General features: G+C 23.3%; 1 protein-coding gene across 6 annotated transcripts in view; it reads left to right on the top strand.

The window, feature by feature from the left end:
- LOC134827790 (ensconsin) overlaps window positions 1-25,641 on the top strand; it is a 64,770-nt gene that overhangs the window by 14,903 nt on the left and 24,226 nt on the right. For 3 of the 6 annotated variants that reach the window (XM_063840612.1, XM_063840617.1, XM_063840618.1), the window contains exon 1: window positions 12,995-13,208. The exons of the other annotated variants lie outside the window; for them this stretch is intronic. In XM_063840612.1, coding sequence (XP_063696682.1) covers window positions 13,025-13,208 — 184 coding nt within the window. In that variant the 5' untranslated portion in view covers window positions 12,995-13,024. Of the gene's footprint in view, window positions 1-12,994; window positions 13,209-25,641 lie in introns of those variants that run through there. 6 annotated transcript variants of the gene reach the window in all.

The raw sequence follows: 25,641 nt of genomic DNA on the forward strand, positions 1-25,641 counted from the left end.
ACTAAAAAAGAGTTTAGCAAGCCACGTGCGAGCTCATACACAAGTCACCTTTCAACATTGCACTTTGCGAGACCTTACAAGCTTTAAACTTGTTAGGTCAACTTGCACCATTTTTTATTTTCAGGTCACCTGTTGCCTTCTAAACCGATGATTAATTAAAATTATTTTTATTATTGCACCAAACAATTACTCAATAAAATTTGAGCCAAAAAGTATCAAATATCAAAGCACCCAAATTGAAAAAAAAAAAATAAAATAAAAAATTAACTGAACCACTGAACAAACAGCATTCAATTGAAAAACTGACCTTATACACCATTTATTCATTTTTGCATTACAATTGTGCAATTTTCCTCGTTGTTTTCTTTCCTAATAATAAAAATTTCATATTAAATTACTACTCGCTAAAAATTGCCATTATTGTCTTATTAATGCATAAAAATAAATGTAAAACTGAAAATATTCCATTAGTATTGTTGTTATTAGTTTAAATTAAAGTTACCGCTACTTTATGTTGTTGCTCTTGCTGCAAGTACCAATTTAACGCTCAACTTGGATATTTTAACATCAATCAGCTGATCAAATTGCCAACAATCTATAATAGAAATTGCACCATAACCATGCCATGCCAGGTGAATTTCCTTTGTTACTTGTGGCTGAAAAAAAAATCTTTTGAAACAACTTGTGTCAACATTCGCTTCATTGTCCATCAAATTCTCACACAAAGATAATTTTTGACTCGTGTCAAATAATTTTTTTATTCACGGGCTGAAAAATCGCAAGTGTGTTTGTATTTTTTGTACACATGATAAAATATAGAACAGACAAGCGATCATAAATTTGCACTGTTAAATATATTTATTTACACAAATATCACTCGATTTATTGTATTTGTGTGTGGAAATGAGTTGAATGTGGACTGTGTTATTGTCAAGTGTATTGTGTCACACAACAAATTTAGTCTGCGTTTGATGTTTTACCGGAATTATTGTGTTTTTTTTTTTGTTATTTATCTCTTTTGGAGCTTTTTAAATTAATTGATAAGCAAATCTGAATTAAAAAATAATTAATCGTCGCGAGTGATTTTTTTAAAGAAAATTTTTTAATACAAGGCGCCTCCATTAGAAATAATTTTTTGGAGAAAAATTAATGAAATTAATGTAAAGTTCGTGTAACCCAAAAGATATTTGTGTAAAATATTATCAACAACTGTCGTATCAGCTGTCAAAGTAAACAAAAAAATTAAAGATAAATATTTGGGTCTTACGAAATATTTAATTTATTTTTATATCATTTTTGATAAGGGAAAGAATTTTTGATATGAGAGATTAATTATCTTTTAATAATTATAATTAATTTTTTTATTAAAATTAAATAGGTCAAATTTTATCAAATATTTTTTTAGAATATTTTGGAAAAATTCTTGAATTTAGTGCCAAACTTCTCACTCTGTTTCATGAATTTTAACAAATAAAAAATTATTTATTGTTAATATTTTATAGATTTTTTTTTGTTTCGAAAAATTTGAAAAATTCCAATTTTTAAATATTAAAATTTAAAATCCATACAAAATTTGTAACGCAATAACTCAAATTTTGTCTTAGAAAATATTTTTTAAAACTTTTTAAAAGAGAGTTTTTTAAAGCTTTAAGAGTGTTTTTGTACTATTTAGCTGAAATTTAAACGCAATTTTCATGTAATATTAAGTAAATTTAAATGTGAACTTCATTGAATTATTTTTTCTGGAAATTTTGAATTTTCTTGAGATTTTATTTTATTTATATTCGTATTGATTGACGGATTAAAATTTTAAAATAAATGTGTTCAATGAACATAAAATATATATTTTTTTAAGAAAAATTTTTGAAAAAATATTTTCATAAAATAAATAAAATTTTATTTAAATTTTAATTTAATTTATTTTTTATTTTAATTTAATTTTTTTATTATTGTTTTATTGGAATTTAATTTAAATTTTATTTTAATTTAATTTTTTATTATTTTGTTTTTTTTTTATAAAAATTTAAATTATTTTTTTATAAATTTTATTTTGATTTATTTTTTTTTAAATTTTATTTATTAAATATTTAAAATTTAATAAAATTTACCCATATTAATTTTTTTAATTAATTTTTTTTTATTTAATCGATTAAAGTTCAAAAAATTGTAGAAAATAATTTCTCTTAAATTTTAATTTTGCATAAGAAAAATTTTTACGACAATTTTATAAAAATTTTTTTTTTTATGAATGAACTTCATGAGCTCATTCATAATAATAAAAATATAATCAAGCATTCTCATCTTTTAATTCCCATAGTGTACGTCAACTAATTCATTTATAATTGCATAAATTTGTTCTGTCGAAGCTCGACTAGACTAATATTAGGTCACAAGTTTTCATTTTTAATGGATATTAATTTGAACATTTTTTATCACGAAATGCACAAGAACTCGACTCGAGTTCCTTATAAAGAAAAAAAAAAAATTTTTGCATAGTCACCCGTAACTCGTTAGTTAAAACACACAAAATAACAATATCGACTCAGTTATAATTATAGTGAACAAGGAATTGCCTACTACCCTTATCCGATGTCGTCGTCGAGTTGGGGCCTAAATAACTTATTTTTTCTCATTTTCTTCGTACAAAATTTGTGTAAAGGCACGTAGCTATACATTTTCTTTTGACTTATTACATTAAATGATGTCTACACCTCGCTCTACACTACGCTATATGACTGCCACGCATGTATGTTGACGAAGCCGCCGCTACGCAAACAAACACAAAGCATTCGTGTGTTTTGTGTTCAACATGAAATTTCTTAACAGTTTATCATGATTCCTTGCGAGTGATGGTTGTATATTTTTACGACTTGAAAAAAATTTACGCGGAAACATCGAGTGAAAGAACAATAAAAGTGCGGTGAAAATATTTTCTATAAAAAAAAAATTAATTTAATTGTAAAATGACGTGATTTGTTACAAAAATTGATCGAAAAGTGTAGAAAAATAATGCAACATACTCAAAAAGTGTGCAACTGATTGGCACATAATTAATTCAAAAGCACATTTTTTTTATTTATTTAATGAAAAAAAACCTTACGCAAGAATTAGTTTTTTCCATATAAAAAAAATAAAATTGTAATGAATGAATATTGCAACGTAATAAAAAAAAAAGCTGTCGATGTGTGTGAACAACAAGTATAACAAATATGTGTAAATGTAAATAATTAACACATTGATTGCACAGGTAGAGAAAATAATTATGAATTATGAGCGTCGACTCTCTTCGCATCGTAAACGCATTGTGAATCAATTAGTGCAAGTACTAAACAATAACAAAGTTTAAATTGTTTTTAACGTAACAGATTTTTTTTTGTTCATTTTACAAAATGCAACACGGAAATGGATATTTTGTATTATGTTTTGTGGTTAAAAATAACAAATTATTTACCCGGATTTCATGCGTTATTTAAATAAATTCTCATAATACAAAAAAAAAAAAAATAAAAAAAAAAAAAAAAATAAAAATAAAAAAATAAATATAATAAAATATCGTGAGGTTATCTAAAGATTTTTTAAAATAATTTTTATTTTTTTTTTCATTACAAAATTATTTTTTTTATTTTATTTTATTTATCAAAAAAATTTTTGTTAAATAAATAATAATAAATTAATTAAATTTAATTTAATTAAATTAAATAAATTAATAAATAAATAAATTTATTTAATAAATTAAATTAAATATTTTTCTATTTATTTATTATTACAAAATTTATATTATTATTTTATGATTAATTTATTAAAAAATAATTTTTTATTAAAAATAAATTTAATTTTTTTTAAAAATAATTAAATATTTAATGAATAATAAAATAAATAAATAAAAAAAATTCTGAAGTCCATTTTATGATTTTATAAAAAAAAATTATTTTAATTTTTTATTTATTTATTAATCATTTTCTATAACATTTTTACAATAATTTTTAGTATACATAAAATTTTTGTTGAATAATAAAAAAAATAATATATTAAAAAAATCAAAGTATTTTGGTAACCAGGATTTTTGTAAAATTATTTTTTTTTATTTATTTTTTGAGGTTTTTTTTAAATAACTTTTAAATCACACATCAGCGTGATTGGATTTCATGATGCATTTTCGTGCAAAATGATATTAAAAAACATGTTGTTTTTTCAATTAACTGCGTGAAATTTGTGAAAATCTGCGATTTCGTGTCTTATAATTTGTTTTTATTTATTTAATTTGTTTTTTTTTGAGTTCATGTGCTAAAAAAAATAATTTATTTAAAAAAAACGAAAAAAAAATATTCCCAAAAGTTTCATGTTCGAGTCAATAAACTGTTGCACCTCCCATAATAATCATAATAATTCATAACAATAATTTATTAATATTTTAATAATATGAAAAACATAAAAAAAGATCAATTGAATTCTTTTATTTACAATTTTTTCTTGAACATTGTTCGAATATTTTTTATTGAAATCTGTCATCCTAATAATTGTTATAAATAATGATGATTCTGTGATGGAAATGAGTCAATGAACTGCCGATGACAAGTGTATTATTACTATCATTATCCATTGATTCGCTACTCGCTCATACTAATAATATTAAATAAAAATAAAAAAAAAGAAATTGCGGATATAATAATGATAACTTGTATTAAAGTTAAGTTATTCGTACATATGCAAGTCAAATAAATCAAATTTTGAGCCAAAAAAGGAGGATTTTTTCTGCGACTGCCTGAATTTGGAATGAATGTAAATTATCAATATTTATTTTTGGCATGAAATTCAGAATTTATAGAAATTTATGAAGAAACTGCAAAAGATGAAAAAACTAAACAAGAAATATTTCGTGACCTTTTTTTGCCTTTTATCAACCTTTTTCTATTTCATGGTCTTTATTTCACAAGAAAAAAGTAGTAAAACTTGTCACAATAGTAATTGAAGTCAACTACGCGAGTCAACGAGGCACAATGTTGTTATTATTATTAGTGGCAATAAAGTAGGTTCTTTTCAAAGGAAATCAATATGAAATTACGTATCGTATCATGTTAGGTTAGTGCCCTTCTTGAACGAAATTCAAGTTATCGTGTCAGGCTTTTTTTTTTATTGATTTTGACATTTATTTTATGTAATTTCAATTGAAGTAAGGGACATGTCACTAATTTTAACTGTTTTTTTGAAGCAACAATGAAAATGGTTAATTTTCCTATTTAATGGGAAAGTCCATTTAATAATTTTAATATAGTAAAAAAATGACGAATTTTTGCTAATACTAAAATTTTTGCTAAACAAAGAAGATTTTTTTTATAAAAAATGTTAAAAATTTGACATTTCAACTAATTTTTTGACAGCTGTCAAATTTTTTACATTGTAAAAATAATTTTTTGGGCTTTTAATTAACAATTTAATTTTTTTTTTGAAGAAATATGGATTAATTTTTTTAGAAAATTTTTAGAACAAAGCTGTCAAAAAAATTTGAAGTAAAAATGATGAAATGTCAATTCAAAAATCGACCGTTTAAAATTTGTAAATCGATTTTTTTGATTAATTTAACTTTAAATGAGTTTAAAATAATTGAAACTAATATTAGTTTTTGTAATATTTTGATAAATTTCGAATTTAGACAATTTATTAAAATTTTATTCTTAAATGTCAATTCAAAAAATGACCGTTAAAAATTTAAAAAAATTTTTCATATAAAATTTTTTGTCATATTTTAATTTTTTTTTAATTTGTTATTTTTATTCAATAAATTTTAATTAATAAAAATTAAAAATTTTTTTTAAATTTAAATTAAAAAGCCTCAAAACAAATTTATTAAATTATTAAAAAATCATGAAATATTTAAAAAAAAATTTTAAAGTCGTTCAATAAAAAAAATCAACCCTCAATATTAAAAAATAATTAAAACCCATTTCGAAAAAAAATTGTCAAACAATAGTTCAAACTTTTTTTTTAGTTTCGAATTTCATATTAATTGTTCGACATCCATGTCTCTTGCCAAACACAAAAAAAACTGAGTTATTTAAATAATAATTGAAGAGAAAAATATTCATGACACATGTATTTACCTACCTACCACACTCTCAGGTTTTTGACCTGAATACATGGTACAACCAACAAATTAGTAATGAGATCACCACCTCTGTTCTTCATTTAAATTAACCGCAATTCAGAACTTTCGTTGACAACATTTTTAGTAGTAGACAACCCGGCGCGCGTCATTTTTTGTTGGCACGGATTTTAAATAATTATTTTTTTGCTCGTTAATTTTTTACATCAACATGACATGAAGCTTCAATATTTTTTTTACTGTTAACTGATATTTTTTTGAATCAATTTAAATTGAATCGATGATCAAATTCATGATCATGCTCTTGAACATGTAAATGAGATGAGGTCGAGGAGTGGAAATGACCTTTGTAGTACATTTTTCATTCGACACTCCATTGATCAATAATTATGTTTTTTTTTTTTTGAAACCACGAACATCGAAATTATCTTAAGGGTAACACGATCATGAACAAAGAAAAAAAAATAAAACAAAAAAAAATGCGAATTACACGCAGGTGTTCCGCGACATGTTTACATTTTTTTTTGCTTTTGACGAATGTCATGTCGTGTGTGACATATTTTGGCATGTTTTTAATTACGCTAAGTCGTCGCGAACCGAAAAAAGAGAAACTTTAATTTACTCGTTTTTCTGCGTTTTAAGAGATTAGCGAAAAAAAAATCAGGCTAATGAACTGAATGTGTCAATTTTAATTAAATTATATTGATTTATGACAACATAATTCGCTGTGAGATGCGAAAATTGATCATTTTGTAGCAATTTGAAAGAAAGTAACGGTGAATTTTTTAACAGTAAAATGTTCTAGAAATAATTTATTTAATTTTTAAAATACATTTTAAAATATATTTTTATTTTTTATTAGATTCTTATTAAAATAATATTTAAATAAAATAAAATAATTAAATTTAAAAAAAAAATAATAAAATTCAATTTTTAAAAATAAATTAATTTTTTTTAATCATAATTATTTTCATAAAATTATTTTCATAAAAAAAATTTTTTTTTTTGATTTTCTTTCAAATAGAATTTAAAATATTTCAATAATAAAATATTTTTTTTTAAAATAAATTAATTTTTTTCTTAATGATTAATTAATTATTTTAAATTAATTAACTAATAATTCTATTAATTTTTTTATTTAAATTATTATTATAAAAATAATATTTTTTTTCCATAAAAAATTAAGAATTTTGGAAAAAAAATTAATTTACTTTTTTTTATTTTAATTCTTCGAAAGTAAAAAAAAAATAATAAATAATAAAAATTAAAGAAAATCAAAACAATAAAATTTAATGAAAAAAAAAATTATTAAAATTAAAATTAATTTAATTAAATAATTTAAATTGTATTTTAATGAGAATCTAATAAAAAAAATTAATAATTTTCGAAAAAAAATAATTATAAATATTTTTAATTTTTATAAAAATTTAAATAATCATAAATAAAAAAAAATCAAAATAATTTTTAAAATAAAAAATAAGGTTGATCAGTCAGTAAGCCACCTTCACTCAAGCAATAAATTTTCCAATATTGTTTTTATTTACTCTCAATATAAATATATAATAATAATAATGTAACCTACATAAACTACTGCTAATAATTATAATTATATAAAAAATAAAGATAATGTTTTTTTTCTTCTATTTCCTCTATAATCCAATTACGTGATTGAATTTCTAATATTTTCTTTTTATTTTATTTTATTTCTTTCTTTGTTTTTTTTTATGCACTTGATATTTTTAGAAAAATACATTTTTAACAAGAAAGCTTGTAAATATGTTCATGTTAGGCATAAAAACCCGAGAAATACTTAAAATAAAATTTATTGAAGTTTCTCCAACGTAGTTTATGGTTTCCAATTGAACTTTTTTATTTTATTAATTTAACTCGATCGCAAGAAAAAATAATAATTGCACCTCACACACGCATTTACGGCGGCGTTGCTTCGATTAAATTACGCGTATAAAATAATAGGAATTAATCAATTACAAAAGAAAAAAAAATATTTTATTATTTTATGAAATATTTCTCTCTTTTTAATCGCGTTAAATGTGCGTAAACTTAAGATTTTACACTTTGTCCGTATAGTTGGAGAGTTCCTGATTCAATTAATTTTTTTCAGGCAATTTTTCTTCGTGCAATATAAATTTCATCTACTAATGCTTCTTAATGTCGAATTAATGACGGCGATGCGGCGAACGTCTTTGACTAGCCAGGCTACAGAAAGAAAGCGAAAACGTGATTTTCACAAAAATAATGAATTTTAACACGGTCGAGGTTTTTTTTCTGTTAAATTTGCCGCAGCAGCATATTGTTCACGTGTTTTAGGTTGATCTAAATTTATGATAAAAAAATGAGGAGTTTGCTACTTTTGCTGATGATTTCATGTTTATTTCTTTTTTCGGGGGCAATTGTCATGCGCATTTTCATTTAGTTGTGGTCGATTTAGTTTGTCTTATGACATAATTCGCTGACAATGGCCGTCAAGGTAGCAATTCGAGAATGGATGTAATTAAGTGACTATTTGGGTCATCATCGCTGGGTCATTATTTTAATCAAAAATGGATCTTGTTGAGCGGAAATAAAGACTTTTCTTATATAATTGCGCGTAAATTGCGTTCCGCATGTCAAAATTTTTTGGCATCTTCTGTTGTGTTACTCACGCATGTCGCGGTGGATTACTTTTGAAGATGTAAGAGAAAAATTTATAATTTAAGGTGTTATTATATTTTTTGAAAAAAAACAACGAAAAAAATGCGTAAAGTAAATTCAAATAATAAAAAGAAAATAAAAGTTATTACGATTCAGTGAATAGTTTATCTGTCTTTTTACAAAAATCCAAGAAATAAATTATTTTTTTTAAATAATACAAATTTAATCGATATTTTTTATCAATTGTTTAAAAAATTTAATTAATTCAATTAAAAAATTTAACTTCATTTTTCTATTCTATACATTTAATTCTATACATTTTTTTTAAACAATTAATAAAATTAATTAAATTCAATTATATATGCATATCTTTTTATCAAAAAAAAAAAAAAATAAATAAAATAAAATAAAAATAAAAAAATAAAATAATAAATAAATAAAAAATTAATGATTTGCAAAATAAATAATTTTAAATAAAAAAAAATAAAATAATTAATTTAACTAAAAAATTTTATTTAAATATTTTTTTAATAATTAAATATATTTTTTTTACATTCTTTTAAAATTATAAAAAAAATTATTTTTATTTAATTAAATATATGATTTTTTATTAAAAAAATAGTTTTTAAAAATCAATAATTTTTAATGAATAAAAAATAATTTCTTAATTCAATTAAAAAAATAATTTTTTAAAATAAAAAAAATATTTTAATTTATATAAAAAAAAAATTAATATAATAATATTTTTGTTATTAAAAAATAATAATTTTCAATAAAAAATTAATTTTTTCTACAAAAAAAAAAAAAAATAGAACAATCCAAGAACTTCCTTCGTCATTTCTCTTTTTAAATAAACTTCTTGAAAAATGATAAAAAGATAAAAAAAAAATAAATAAATCAAGCCACACCCGGAAAACCCATAACATTGTCACCTACATATCTTATATTAACAAAAAATATACATTTTCATATATATATTTATTTATTATACACACATGTTCTCAATAACAATAATAATCATTAACTTTCTTTATTATATATACAAACATAAATATATTCCTTCAGCCAAAAATAAGACAAAACTCATCATGACTCACTTTTTTAACTTCAAATATTTCACTTTCATCGTCATTCTTTCGAAAAAAAGAAGAAAACGAAAAAAAACATGCAGAAGACCCGTTATACTCATTGTTTGAATAATTTTAACAAGTTTTTGCTTTAAACATATTTATGTAAGCAAAATTCACTAAAAATTTGAAAAAATATTTAAAGGGCTACATTTTTGTACAAAAAACATGATTTTCGTTATGCTTAAAGTACACATTAAAATACATTATTATTATATATTATAACATAATATTTGAAAGTAAAAACTATTTTTTTAAAATATTTCGTCATAATATTTTTTTTTGACTAAAATAATGACAAAAGACATTTCCTCATGTTATTAATATAATACAAAGTACTTTATCCCATCAAAGTCATGTATATTTTTGTTTGTTTTTTTTTTTTATTTTAAATTATAATAATATTCTATTAATACAATTTATATCTTTTAACAGTTTAACAATTTTTTTCTGTCTCTTGTAATAAAAAAAAATAATAATAAAAGTAATAATCATTTTGTTAGCTGCCTTTTTTGTCAGGTACTTACTAACTACGTAGTTGAAACTAATAATAAAATAAAAATAAAAAAAAAATTGAGGAGCAAAAAAAAATTATTTATAAAAAAAACTAAGGCGCAAATATAAACTCGTTGTAATTGTATACTTTTTCTTATACTTACTCATACTAACATATAGAAATATATTAAAGCGTTAGATTTTATAACTTTTTATAACTTGTTGAGGCACTTAAGCTCCGAGTCATGTCATTTTATAATGTGACAAAAAAAGTTCATGTTACTTGGCAAAAAAAAAATCCTTTTGTTCAGAAATTGAAAATTCAATTTGATTGCTAAAATTATATTGTACTATTGTTTACTTTCATCGTCACGTGAATGTCTTTCCTAACATTGTCTTTTCTTTTTGCAAATAAAAAAAAATCACCGATTTCTTTGTTATTTTATTATTTTTTATTAACTTTTAAATTAACCGAAACCAAAAAGCAAGCAATATTAGATTAACACTGCATGTGCCTTGCTTCGGTTAGTAGCTATTGTTATTATCATTTTTTTTTATTAAATGACAATTGTTAACATAAAAAAAAAATATTAATAGACATTGATGATGAAGGGAAAAACTTGCAATGTCCGCAAAGTTGCTTCATGGTTGATCATCAACTATTAATGAGTCATGTCAAAAGCGAATGTTATTGTTTTACTATAAACAATCTGACGTAAGACGATTGTGACTCAACTTCATCTTCTGATTTCTCTCTCGCTCATGTCGAGCGATAATTGCCTGAATAATAAGTGAACCACACCCGTTAAAAAAAATAAGATAAATTTGCAAGGAACTTTGTTCATTCTGCGTTTTAAGGTTAAAGAAATAAGTCAATGATCGATTTTTATCTGATTTCTCGAAAATTATTTTTTTTGCATTTTTGAAACTTGCTAACAAATTGAACTAATAAAGAAATGAAAAAAAAATGTAAAAAAAACATTTTTTTAAAAAGCAAAAATTTTGTAACTTTTAAATCTAATTTTTAAAAAATATATTAAAAGTAAAAATTTTGATGTAAAATAAGTTTTAATGAACGTTAAAAATTTTAAAATCGAATTAAAAAGAATTTTTAATTTTTCTTCAAAATTTTAGATATAAAGTACATACATATTAAAAAAAAACTTGTTAAGACAAAAATTTTAAATTTTTTTTCCATTTTGACATGTAAAATTCGTAAATGTCAATTCAAAAAGTGACCGTTAAAATTTAAAAAAAAAATTTTAATATAAAATTTTAATTTATTTTTCTAACCTTTTTTTTAAACTTATATTTTTTTATTTTGACAGTTAAAATTTTTAAATTTCAGTTTAACATATGAACATCAAAAATTTAAAAATCGAATTGGAATGAATTTTTTAATTATTCTCCAAATTTATAATATAAAATATTAAAAAAAGTTTCAAAAGCTAAAATTTTAAATTTTTTTTATATTATGACATAAAAAAATTTGTAAATGTCAATTTAAAAAATGACCGTTAAAAATTTGTAATTTGCTTTTTTGCTAATTCAAACAATTTTAAAATAATTTTTAACGAAAAAAAAAATTTTATATATTTTTTATTTTATGGAATTTTTGTTCATTATTGCATCAACCTTAAATGTCATTTATTATTAATTCTTTCTCGAAATCCGGCTCTTTCTTAAAAAAAAATAAAAATATAACTTATGATATTTTATCATCAATACCTCACGAACATTTTGTTGCAACTTCTGCAGCATCATCGTTAAAACTGCTTCACATGTCTCGGCATCCACACACACAGCAGCTGATCTCGCTAACCTTTGGCAATAATAAAAACGTCTGTCTGCCACAAATGTACACGTTTTACAATAAATATCAATTCATTCTCACTTCATCTTGAATTCTTTGTACGAAAGATTCATCTCTTTGAACGATCTTTTTATTTTATTTTTTTTTTACATTTCCCTTTCCTCCTTAAATTTGCCTTTGAAATGACTGATCAATGGAACTCTCGCGCAGTTGAACATTCAACGTTATACAATTTTGTATCATTTTTTTTTTCCTCTTCATATTCATACGCGCGATCATATAATGCGCCGTTCGTACGAAAATAACAAAAAATGAACAGTATTTTGCCAAAACGTTGGGTGTACATCACAAATCAAAACCACACTCGAGTCAGTTTATAATTGTTATCAAGCAGAAAAACACACTTTTGTACGTTTTTGCGGAGGGAATTGTATACAATTATATCGTATATCTATTGTTTATTATTATTTTTGTTATTGTTAGTCTTTAGAACTGCGTTTAAGTTAATAATAACAGCATCACGTGGCGATTATTGCAAAAATAATATATAAAAAATTATAAAGTTGTTGAAAAATAATATTAAAAAAATCAAGCGTGCAAATCTAATTATTAAAGATATTATTATTATAGATTTTGACACGAATTATTAATGATCAATCAATTTTTCTGCGCTGTGAAGTGTGATCAAAAAAAAAAATTTTTTTTTTAAATAAAAGAAAAAAAATAATAAAAAAAATATAATTTTATTCTAGAAGACAAAAAAAAATGATAAAAAGTGAAAAAAAAATAATTTATTAAAAAAAAAATAATTAAAAATATAGATTTTTAAACTAAATAATGATACAAGTGAAAACTAGCATGAAACACCATTATGATTTTGATTCGTTATTTTTATTACCAAAATGTGCATTCACATCTGACAAGGCAATGAGTTTGCGTAAGGATTTGCAACAAGCCGGATATAATTTTAATATAAAGGTTTTAGAGAATACGCCGAGTGGCAACGTCAATGTTTGGCTATGTAAGTTTAAATTAATTTTTTTTTTTCAAATATTGCACTTGAAAAAAAATTGTAGGTTTAATCTTAAATTTTATTATTTTTTTTATTTATTTACCAAAAAAAAAAAATATTGTTTAAAATTTACTAATTTTTTTTTTTCTTTTTTTCATTTTAGGTAAGTGTCTGAAAAGTACAAATAATAATTTTAATATTATTAAACATTAAACCGTAAGTAGAAAAAAATGATAAAAAAGTGTTAGTGAACGGCGAAACGATTTCCATTAATTTTTTTTTACGTTAGAATGTAAATGCAAACAAAATGTGCAGATCTGAAAAAAATTAAAAGAAGGTCAAATCAATATTCTTAGAAAAAAACTCCTACTCCTTTTGCGTCATCGTCAAAGTTCTTTCAAGTTAAATCTTAAAACTAATCTTGAATTTATTCTTTTGTAACATTTTTCTGACCTTTTTTGTTTTTTTTTTTTATATTTTTTTAATTTCGGCGAAAATTATTCTTTTTGAGGGCAGATTGAGACGCGTAAATCCTGTCTTTTCTCATATTATGATGCTTATATGATGTGACTTGAAAAAAAAAAACAATGCCTTGTCTTGTTGACCATCCATGAAGTTTAAACCAATTTAAACTGTCAAAGACATTTCTCATAATTTTTTGACCATGCAAGAAAAAAAATAATAATCGTGTCTCATGTCTCCGAGCAAAATTAATTGACTTTGATCTCGAAATCAATTTTGTGTGTCGTTACGTCAGGCTTTATTAATTTTTAGCACCCCAGGCGTAATTTTGTGCCATCAGGTGCATGCATGGCACGGCTATTAAATATTGCAGAGTTGATGTAAAAATTATTTTTTTTTAAATTTTTATTATTTTTTTTTTTTTTATAAAAACGTTGAATGAACAATCTTCTGAGAATCTATTATTACACGATGGTTTGTAACTAAAGCGCGGAATGTGTGTTATAGTGATGATGATGAGGATGATGTAACAATAATAATAATACCAAAACAAAATATAAAAAGAAACGTGTCTATTGAATAAAAATAAAATAAAATTGACATGCAGAGATATTTCAAAATGATGTTTTTTTTTTCAATTAAAAAAAAATTGAAATTCCAACAACAACAACAACAATGGCAATGTGTAGCACGAAGCTATCCTATCATTTTAGTACGTAATGATATTATAATGTGGTAGTTGATGGCTTTTAAGTGCGCGATCTTTCGTTTAAATGTTCAATTAAAGTTCAGTTATTGTGAGTGTTAACCTTTTTTAATGCCCTCTGTGATACTAATTTTAGTTATCAAATGCTTTGAAAGCATACTTTTAATTATTGATTGTTGCTTCTTAACATGTAAAATTGCATTTTAATGACACTTTATAGATTTACATTGAGCATTAAAACTTTTACCTTTTGTGATACTCAATTAATTGGTCTCTTGTAGCTTATTCTTATTCTAGAGCGCCATCTAGCGTATATTTTTTAGCTTATTTATATCCTCAGGGTCTGTAGCTTTTGTAATTCTTCAATATCTACAACAAATTCTATTACAAATTACAAAAGCTATAGACCCTGAGGATATAAATAAGTTGTAAAATATACGCTAGATGGCGCTTACAAATAAAAAAATATGCTATAAGAAACCAGTTTATTGAGTATCAAAAATTTTTATAGTAAAGTTTCATTGTTCAAAATCAATATGAAGCTGCTGTATCAATTTATTCTGTGGCTTCTGGTTTGAACTACCGTAATGTAGATAATTCTAAGAGAATTTAAAAATCTGTTCTTTTAACAAAAATATAAGCAAAAACTCGTTTTCTTAGCATTTTTTGTTTCAAATTCTTATTTTTGAAAATTTTTAACTAAAAATTTTGAAATTTTAACTAATTTTGTATTTTCATATATTTTTATTTTAAAATTATCATTTACTGCCAAAATTATTTAAAAATATAACTTGTAAAAAAATACAAAAATTTTAGAAAAATTGTGTTTTCTTCAACTTCAAAATTATCGTTCTATCAATTTAGTTCAATTTTTCATTTCATTTAAATTTCAGAAGTTTTTTCTCTTAGCATTATCTACATTACGGTAATTAATTATGAATTAAGGGTTTTATAAAAAAAAAAAAACAAAAATTGCTTACATTATTTGCTTACACTTTGCTTACCATCTGAAAATTGTTAGAAAATTGTTGAAAATTATTTCTTTGAAAGTTTGAGCAACTAAAACGTAAAAACGCTTAATGAAGAAAAATTATTTTTATGTGATACCAAAGTAATATTTGTAATTTTTGAATAAGAAACCTTCAACCTAGCCCATATTTTTAAAGTTTATCTAAACATACGAAATTGATTAATGTTCAATTAGGCTTATTGAAGCTAAAAAAAGGTCATCGTCTTCTAATTCCAACCAAATTTATCAAACAGAAATAATCAAAATTGAATTATAATCTCCTAAGAATTAAACTTATGGGCCGGAATCTTTGGCACAAACCATTAAATTATTATATTGATAAATTTGTTTTGGCATCGTATCAAAAGTGTCTTTGCTAAAATATTATTCTTCGTTATATTCATTTGAATAGATAATTTTTTTTCTCGTTATTGATCGTCATCCATTCACATGCGTGTGTATTATTTTTAAAGTTTTTGAGTTCATCTGGACAAAGTGAGTCAATGTCCGAATAAAATACAGTTAAAAACGTAATATCACGTCTTTTAACACAAAATAATAAGGTTATACGTGACAAAAATACGAAAAATTTGTTTTCGCATCTACTTTAAACTTGAATTAAATGCAAAATAATAAAAAAATTGCAATTAAGCAAAAAAAAAAATAATAATCGAAAAAAACTGTACCTAACTCGAGGACAATTCATTCTTAAATTTACCTTGACAATGAATCGTTTCCATTGCATTGTGTTTATCTGCCACATGCATAAATTAAAACGTACGAGATTTGAAAAAGAATAATAATTTAGTAATGGCAATAAACAACCATACAATCAAATCAAAGTGACTCTAATGTGCATTGTTCTGTATTTTACAATAACAGCCTCAACTTCAGGTTTCTATAAAAAAAAAACTTGTAAGCAACTCGTGATTGACACTGAACTTGATCGAATTTTACCTCAGATTTCCGGAAACATCGTAAAGAGAAATTTATCTGATTATCGATTTTATTGGCGCGGTAACATCCAGTGGGAAAAAAATTAGTTTGACACAAAATCAGTGATGCGTAACTCTTTAAGTGATTAAAAAAGCGTAATAGAGGAAGTTGACAAACGCATTAAGAAATCCGTTCACACCAGTTGAGTTGAGTTAAACAGTGTTCAGTGTTGTTTTTAAAAAATTAATAAAAAATAAATGAAAACATAAACAAATCACATTAGGTCATTGCAAATTATTGAAAAATTTCTTATTTTGAGTTTTCTTTATTGAAAAAAATATTATTTTATTGTGTTTATAAAATTTGACCTTTATTTGACCTTGATGGCTAAACAGCGTTAGAATCATTCTAAAACAAATTTAATGAATTGTCAAGAGAAATTTATGATAAAATTGACACAGAATGAGAAAATGTTACCAAAATAATCAGATGAAAATAAATTTTGCTGATTCGACGTTTTAACATGAAATTTCTTGAGAAGCTCTGAACCTCTTTGGAAGACTTTTAATTAACAAATTTATTTTTGCAGCATTTTGAGATGTCCGGGAATATGAATATATTAATTTATCTGTCAAAAAATGTCCTTTTAAGGATTAACTTATGATGTGTTCAAGAAGCAATGGATCGACACTATTTTGGCACATGGATACGGAAGCTTCGTGACATACACTTTAAAATTAATTTTTATTTACTATGTCTATCTTTTCTGATATTTATGTACTTCAATCTCTTTTTAAAGTTCTCTATTATCGATATCATTATTTTTTAATCATATGTAAACAGATGTAAATGGACAATACCTGTTGGTGTTTCTACTTGCTGGCTTTGCCAGCCATAAAATAAAATTAAATAAATTAACTGCCTATAATCAATAACCAATACAATAAGTTTAAAAAATCAAATAACCTTCAACCAAATCGTAAAAAAAATTATATTTTTTGAGATATAGCAAAAGCTAAAATCTTTAACTTTTATCTTTAATTTTTAATTAAAAAACATTTTCACAAATCGCAAAAGCCTTATTTATTTTATTAAACATTATAAATTATAACGATAAATGATAGTGACTAAAAGCTAAAAGAAATAATATGTTAAGATATTGGAGAAATTGGTTTGTCAGTTTATTTTTTTGTAAAAAAAAATATTTTTTGTCACTTTATAAAACAAACATAAACTAATATAAATGACCGCATAGATGACAGGAAATGTATTTATATATGGCGATTTTATCATTGTTTTTATTTCACAAACATAGTTTTAGGTTAGGTTCATATTTTATAAACAAACAAAAAAAAAAAATAAAAAAAATATGAAAGAAGAGAAAAAAAAATTGCCAAAAAAAATCGCAAACCTTTAGAAAGTTAATTTTGGTCATTTAAATATTTTTTTTGCATTTAATATAAACATTTATCATTAAAAAAAATTTTTTTGACCTGCCTGTCAGTAACTTTTATTATAATCATGATTTGACACTTTTAAATCATAATATTAAAATGTCTGAATTTTTAATGCAATGTATTATGAAACATCTTATGCAAACTTCAATAAATAATTAAAAATTCGCAACTTTTTTGTTAATTGCTCGTGAAATCATCTTTCTCATCGTTTGTTTGCCATTAAATCTTTTAGGGTCAAAATTTTAATTACAAAAGGTCTTGTAGTTTTATATATTTTTTTTTTGTATTAGAAAAAAATTGTAATTTATTGAATTTTTATTTCTTGTGTAATGTTTAATTTTATTTTCTTTTTGAAAGGGAACTCAAAATTTATTTATTATTAATTTAATTCAACCTCATGTACAATAAATCATTTTTTTCCCGTTCCATCATGATTTTCAAAGTGCTTACCTATTTTGTAGCGTTTGCATCTTTTCTACTTAACCTTAACTGAGAGCGTGGTCTGCCCACAAGTGTATGCGCGCGATTAATCGGTAAAGCGATATTTTTCTATCTTTGTCGTTAAAAAGAGAGTTTTAAGGCGTGTTCCGTTTTCATTGTTTCTCTTCACATTGTTGTTTGTAAATAAATTGATAATCACTTGAAAAAAGAGTCATACAGTAGGAAAAATATCTTAGAACTGGCCAACGAGGCGAAGAGATTGTTCTTGATTATAATTGCAAAATAGGAGAAAGTAATGACTTTGATTTATTTGTTCGAACCATTAAATTGATACTTTTGACGATCTTCTCGAATAAAGTGTTCGTGATTTTTTTTTTAATAAAGAAAAATTCATAAATCAATCATATGGAGCTTAAGTCTTGTCATGTAATTCATCAGATCAGACACAAAATCGTGTGTAGGTGGGAGTAGATATTTTATTAGACACGCTAGAAGACGCGGCACGAGGTGAAAAGAGTTCATCATCATTGTTACTTACAGGGCTTGTCTATTTTTTTTTTTTTTTTCAAATAAATATTTGAGAAATTTTGTCAAGCCCGCTGTGTAAAAATTTCGAAATAAATCTCGTCGTCACAATAACCCTGCATTGTAAATTAAACCAATCATTAATGAAGTGATTTTTGCTGAAATTTTGTATAACAATGATGGTAATTTGTCAGAAAATGCAAGACCTGCGAGAGCGGGGGACGACATATCAAGGTCGAAAACAAAAAAAAATCAATCAAAAAGTGCCGAGTCATGTAAATGCATTTAAAAAATTTTTAAAAGTGAAACAAAAATTTTGTCGGTAATTTACTTCTTCTTTTTTCGTATTAATTGAACTTCCAAAAAACAAAACAACAACAAAAAAAATACACATGAATAAATTTATTTTCGGTTCATGAATAAAGACAATGGTCTCACTTTTATAGCTTGTCTTACAAATTTTATGACTTTTCGTAGTAATTTTTGTTGTTTTAAGCACTAACGCATGTTCCATGTTTAAATATTTCTATTTTTGTGATGAGCTCTATGGAAACATGTGTGTTTAAAAATTATAATTTTAATTGATTTAAATTAAACATCCTGTAGATTGGTTTTGAAAAATATGCAAAAATTAGAAGATTTAAATTTTTTGAACATTTAAAATAAATTATAAAAAATTATTTAAAAATTTAATTATTAGAATAAATTAATTAATAAAAAAATTTAAATATTTAATTAAAATATTTTTAATTATTTTTTTTAATTAATTAAATTTATTAATTAAAAAATTTAATTAAAATATTTTTTTAAATTTTTTTTAATTAATTTTTTATTTAAAAAATATTTTAAAATTTTTTTTTGAATAAAATAATTTTTAAATATTTAATTAAAATATTTTCTTATTTTTTTTTAATTAATTAATTTATTAAAAAAAATTTAATAAATAAATTTATAAATAATAAAAAAATTAATAAATATTTTAAAACATTTAAAAAAATCAAAATATTTAAAAAGTTCAATAAAAAATATGAAAATTTTTTTAAAACACTTTATTTCTGACACACGAAAAAAATATATTTTATGAAGGTCGTTCACGTTTTTTTGTACAAAAATATTTGTATATCTCAGTAAACAATTTTTTCTCGTAAAAAAATTTTTTTTTTCGACAATTCTATTGTCATCAACTAAAAAATAACAGATTTCTGTCATCATCATCGCCTCTAGCGTCACGTTTATCGTCATTTGATTCTTAGTCTAATAGTAAATTAGCTAGTTTCATGACGTCTCGTTAAAATAAATGCCCACAAAAAATGCGGAACTCTTCAAATATTTTGGCAACTGATGAATGGCGGCGAATTACGTTCTAAATTGCGATGACAATGACCGAGTAAACTTAACTTGGCACACATTTAATTTATGATGATTGAAAGAAATTTTTATTTTTTTTTTATCCTACTAACGATGCAACGGCACTGGGTTTGATTCTTTTAATATTCGGCAACATACCATCCATGAGAGCTTTCATGATGATTCTAAAATTTGGGCGGTATCCATTTTTATCGGAAATGTAAGTTGTTTCGTAGATTTTTCCATCGACAGCGACGAAGCTGTAACGACCACGAACTTTCAAGGAATTGTCTTCGTCGTCAAATTCGCCGTTTTCGTCGCGATGTTGACCGTCAACCGTTTTGTACCTTTTTAGAATTTTTTTTTAATATTTTTTTTTAGTTTTTGGATTTAAACTTACGTAAAATAGTAACTGTGGTCGGGATTTCGTTCATCAAATTCGGAAATTAATTCAGGATTTGAATTTTGAGCAAAAATTAACGAAATAGAAGTAAGGAAAATTATTAAAATTCCGGATTTCATCTTAAATTTTTTTGTCAGGAGTGAAGTTGTCGATAGAAGATGCAGGTTTTGACTGCTTATTTTCTGTATTTTTATTTTCTGCATAGGTCATTCTAGTTTGAAGAGCTTCAAATAACCGGTTTCGATCCTTGATGATTAAATTGTTTATAAATATATCATAAAAAAAAATCTGAAATAACAAGTATCTTCAATTTTTTGCTTCTGATGACAATTTTTAAAAGAAGACAACTTGAGATGCTTTTTTTAAAAAAAAATTTATTTTAATAATAAACAAATGCATATTTTAAATAATTTTTGAAAATTAATTTTAAAAATTAAATTAAATTATTTATTAAATCTAATTTAAAATTAATAATTTAAATTTAGTAGTTTTTATTTAAAAAAAAATATTTAACATTATTTATTGTTATTTTTTTTCAATTAATTTAATTTATTTAATTATTAATATTTTTTTAAAGAAAGAAATTCTTCTATTTATTTTCACTTACAAATAATTTTTTTCACTCGATTTTTATATTTATTCAGAAACAAGCGAGGTCTAATAGATTTTTTTCCATCGGCATCGATAAAATTTTAACGACCATAATATTTAAATAATCGTAAAGTTCGCTGCTCTCGTCGCGATCTTCTTTTCGTTTCCGTTAACGATTTTGTAACTATTTAAATATTTTTAATTTTATTTTTTTAAATTCATTAAGTAATTTTGAATTAAAACTCACGTAAAATAGAAACTTTTATCAGGATATTGGTCTTCAAATTCTGTGATTAGTTTAAATAATCTATTTTGAGCAAAAGCAAATGTAATAAGGGCAAAAAATATTATTAAAAATCCAAATTTCATCTTGAATTTTTTTATCTGAACTGATCTAATCTATAGAAGACACAATTTATGACTGAATATTTCGCAGATTTGTTTTTTTTTTTGCACAGGTCATTCTTTTTTGAAGAGCTTATTTGTTTATGAATAAATTACAAAAAGCCGGAATAACGAGTATCTTCCTTCTTTTTTGCTTCTAAAGATATCTATAGGTTACATCATTAATATGCTTAATTTTTTTACTTATTTTTTTTATTTTAATTTGTTAAAACTAAAAAATATCTAAAAAATATTTTTTTTTTCAATTTAATTTATTATAACATTTTTTCAATTTTTTACACAACAAGCAATGTGCGTGTCACTTGAGCGGGTCACAATTTTTTTTTTGGGGCATCTTTAACATTTTTTTAATGTTAAAAATTATTCATATTTTTTTAAACAAATTTAATAAAAATTCTATTGATTTATTCAATTAAATAAAATTATTTAAATTTAATTTAAGTAATAATTTTAAATTAAATTTACTTTGAATAATAATTTATTTATTTATTTTTTTGAATTAGACTTTTATTTTATTTTTTTTTTTTTTGTTAAGAACAGATTTTAAAAAATTCAAAATAATTACAAAAAAATTAAATTAGGTATTATTTTTTAAAATTTCATCCTATTAACGAGTCTTTGAGTCTGTCTACAATATTTTCAGCAGTCGCTTGAAGAGCTTTTATAATTTTAAAATTTGAGCGATATCCATTTTTATCGGAAACGTATGTTGTTTCGTAGATTTTTCCATTTGCATCGATGAAGTTGTAACGACCACGAACCTTAAAGGAGTTATCTTCTTCATCAAATTCCCCATTTTCGTCGCGATGTTGACCGTCAATAGTATTGTACCTTTTTTTTGAGAAAATGTTAATTTTTTTTTGAGGGTTTTTAAATAGAAACTTACGAGAAATAGTAGCTGTTATCGGGTTTTCTTTCATCATATTCCGAGATTAATCCAGGATTTTTATTTTGAGCAAAAACTAACGGTATTACAGCAACAAAAATTATTAAAAATTTCATTTTGAAAATTTTGTGTCTGGAGTGAAGTATTCAACAGGAGATGTAAATTTTGACTGCCTGTTTTCTGCAAGAGTCGTTCTTGTTTTAAGAGATTTTCAAAACCGGTTGCGATCCTTGATGATTAAATTGTTTTTCAATGTATCATAAGTAAAAGCTACAAAAAAAATGTATTTTATTTTTATTTTAATTTATTTTTTTGCTTCGCAAGACACTACTTTAACCTTTGCGGCCTGAAATACTGTTTTGTATGAAACTTTCATTTTTATAAATTTAATAATATTATTTTTTTTAAATTTGTATAAAAATAAAATAAAATTAAAAATAAAAATATTTTAAAATAATTAATAATTTTTTTTAAATATTCAGATTAAATTTTTTTTTTAAATTTCATCCCGTTAACGAAGCCACTAAATGCGGACTAATCCTCTTTGCTAATAGCTCAACACCAAAATTCTCTTCAGCAGCATTTTCTGCTGTAAAATGTTCCGTCGTCGCTCGATATCCATTTTGATCTGCGACATAACTCACGAGATACGTGATTCCATCGGGAGCTACAAAACTATATTTTCCTTTTACTACGAGCACTTTTGAGCCATTCACATCAACAAAGTTGCCTGATTCTTCTCTTAATTGACCATCGATTGTCTCATATCTAAAACCAATAAAAAAAATAATTAAATTTTTTATTTTTTTTTAATTCGACACTCACGAAAAACTGTAACTTTGATCAGGATTTCTTTCATCTCGATAGGATTTTAAATCGGAATTTAATGGTTTTGACTTCACTAAAGTGCTCGAGAGCAATATTAATGCGAGACACAGTAAAGAGATTTTTTGGAACATTTTTTCACTTAATTATTTTTTTTTTATTTTAAATATTTAAAATCACCTCCTTTTATTTTAGAAGAACAATAAAGACTGACAAATAATTTCAAACTGATTGAATATTTGATGTCTTAATTTGTTGTGTAATGCAATGTTTAACATCTTCTTCCGAAATTCAAATAAAATCAACCTTCTACACGTTTTTGATTAGTAAGTACCGAATAAATATTTGGCAGTGTTCAGTGATGTCATCCAAGGAAAATCACAAATTCATCAGAAGAGTACTCAGAAAATCCGGCACTGTTTCAACAACAAAAAAAAAGTGATTTTTCATATAAATGGACAATACCTTTAAAAAAATTATGTTATGTCTCATTACAATTTTTTTCGAAGAGGAATAAAAAAAGTTCCGTGAATGATGATGATTGATATTAATTATATAGGTACATAGAGGAGTTCCCGACAATGGGTTTCTTACATTTTATTGGAATACCCAAGAGAATTCCTTGATCGATTAAGAAAAAAAAATATGTTTGATAAAATTTAATTTTTTAAACATAAATTTACATTTTTTTTTAATAAAAAAAAAAAAAAAAAAAATTAATTATTTTTAATTTTTTTTTTTAATTCAATTTTTTTTATTTGATATTAATTTAAAATGAAAAAACAATTTAAATTTTAATAAAATAATTTTTAGAGCTTTATTAATTTATAAAATTTATTAGAATAATTTTTAACGATCTTTTTTTAAAGATTTTGAATTTTTTAATTTTAAATTTTTATAATATTTTTAAAAAAATAATTTAAATTTAAAAAAAAATATTTTTGATTTTAATAATTTTTCGTTTTCAATTTTTTTTTTAAATTTTACTAATTTTTAAAGCTAATTAAAAATTTTTTTTTTATCTTTCTGAAATTATTTAAGTTTTTTTTTCAAATTTTTATTGCAATTTTATTTTTTTTAAATTTTACCGAATTTTTATTGATTGTTAAAATTTTTTGAGATTTTTTAATTAATTTATTTTTCACTAAAATACAACATTTTATACGAAATTTCTCGAAAATTTAATAAAATGCTTTTTAAAAAATCAAACTAAAGCACGTGAAACATAATAAATACCTACCTTCATCAATTCACTAAACGATTGCCTTCTACTAATAATACAGATAATTATACTATTCAACATAATGATAGTTGTTGCCTTTAATTCGCGTGCAATTGAGATCCCAACATGCGAATTAACCGACTTTTTAATCTAAAACGCAGACTTGACGCAGACGCTTTAAAAAACTTGGGTGGCTTTAGATTTATTTGAGAGCCGCCAGACAATTTCTTGCATCATCAGTTGTCGCCTTGCGTGAAAATTATCGCAAAAATCGCCAATTAATCGATCACTAACGGCTGATTTGCGAATTACTCAACGAGAAAAGATAAAGTGCTTGTGACAAAGTTGCCTGCCTTTACGTAGAATGGACAGGTAAAACATGTTTCGCGACATTATCTGACAATGCGTATCTTGTCACCGCAGAAAAAATTGTTCTTCTAAACTTGTTTTTTTTTCTTCTTGCAAATACGGAGAAACACCTGTAACTACTTTTTTCTTTCTTCGCATATTTTTCGATGGAATCACACATCGATTGATTTTCTCCCGCAATTCCTACGAGCGATTTGTTACAGCTGACTGATTTTCATTTTGTGTCAAATCATTTTGTTTTCACAAAAATAAATAAAAGTTTTGTTCGCGCGAGAAATGCGAGATAAAAGTAAACAAACAAATAGTTGGTCGTTGTTCGCGCTTAAATGGATGAAAGGTACACCTCTTTTGAAATATAACATGGATTAATGTAAAATATGCCCATCGGGGAAATTGGTAGTGAAAAATATGCTGTTTATGAGTGTCAGAAGTACAATAAATAATCACCGTGTTTGAGTTACGGAAATAATGGTGAAAAAGTGCTTGGTATTGAGATGTTGCAATGAAATGACTCGAGTGTGGTCGGTTGTTTTGTTTTGATTGATTTTCGAAGTGTTTTTATTTTAAAAAATATTTATATAAATATTTAATAATTATTTATTTTATTATTATTTTTATTTATTCATTAAAAAAAATACAATTTAAAATTCTTAAAATTTAAATTAAAAAAAAAATATTTTTTGCAACATAAAAAGATTTTTAAGGCACTGATGGAAAGCTTCTGATTTTTTAAAATTTAAATTATTTTAAATAAATAATTAAATAAATAAATAATAAATAAATAATTAAATTAAAAATTAATAAAAAAAAAATATTTAAAAAATAAAATTCAAAATAAGTAAAATAATATAAATAAAA

The sequence above is a fragment of the Culicoides brevitarsis genome, chromosome 1, assembly GCF_036172545.1.
Source record: "Culicoides brevitarsis isolate CSIRO-B50_1 chromosome 1, AGI_CSIRO_Cbre_v1, whole genome shotgun sequence".
NCBI lineage: Eukaryota > Metazoa > Arthropoda > Insecta > Diptera > Ceratopogonidae > Culicoides > Culicoides brevitarsis.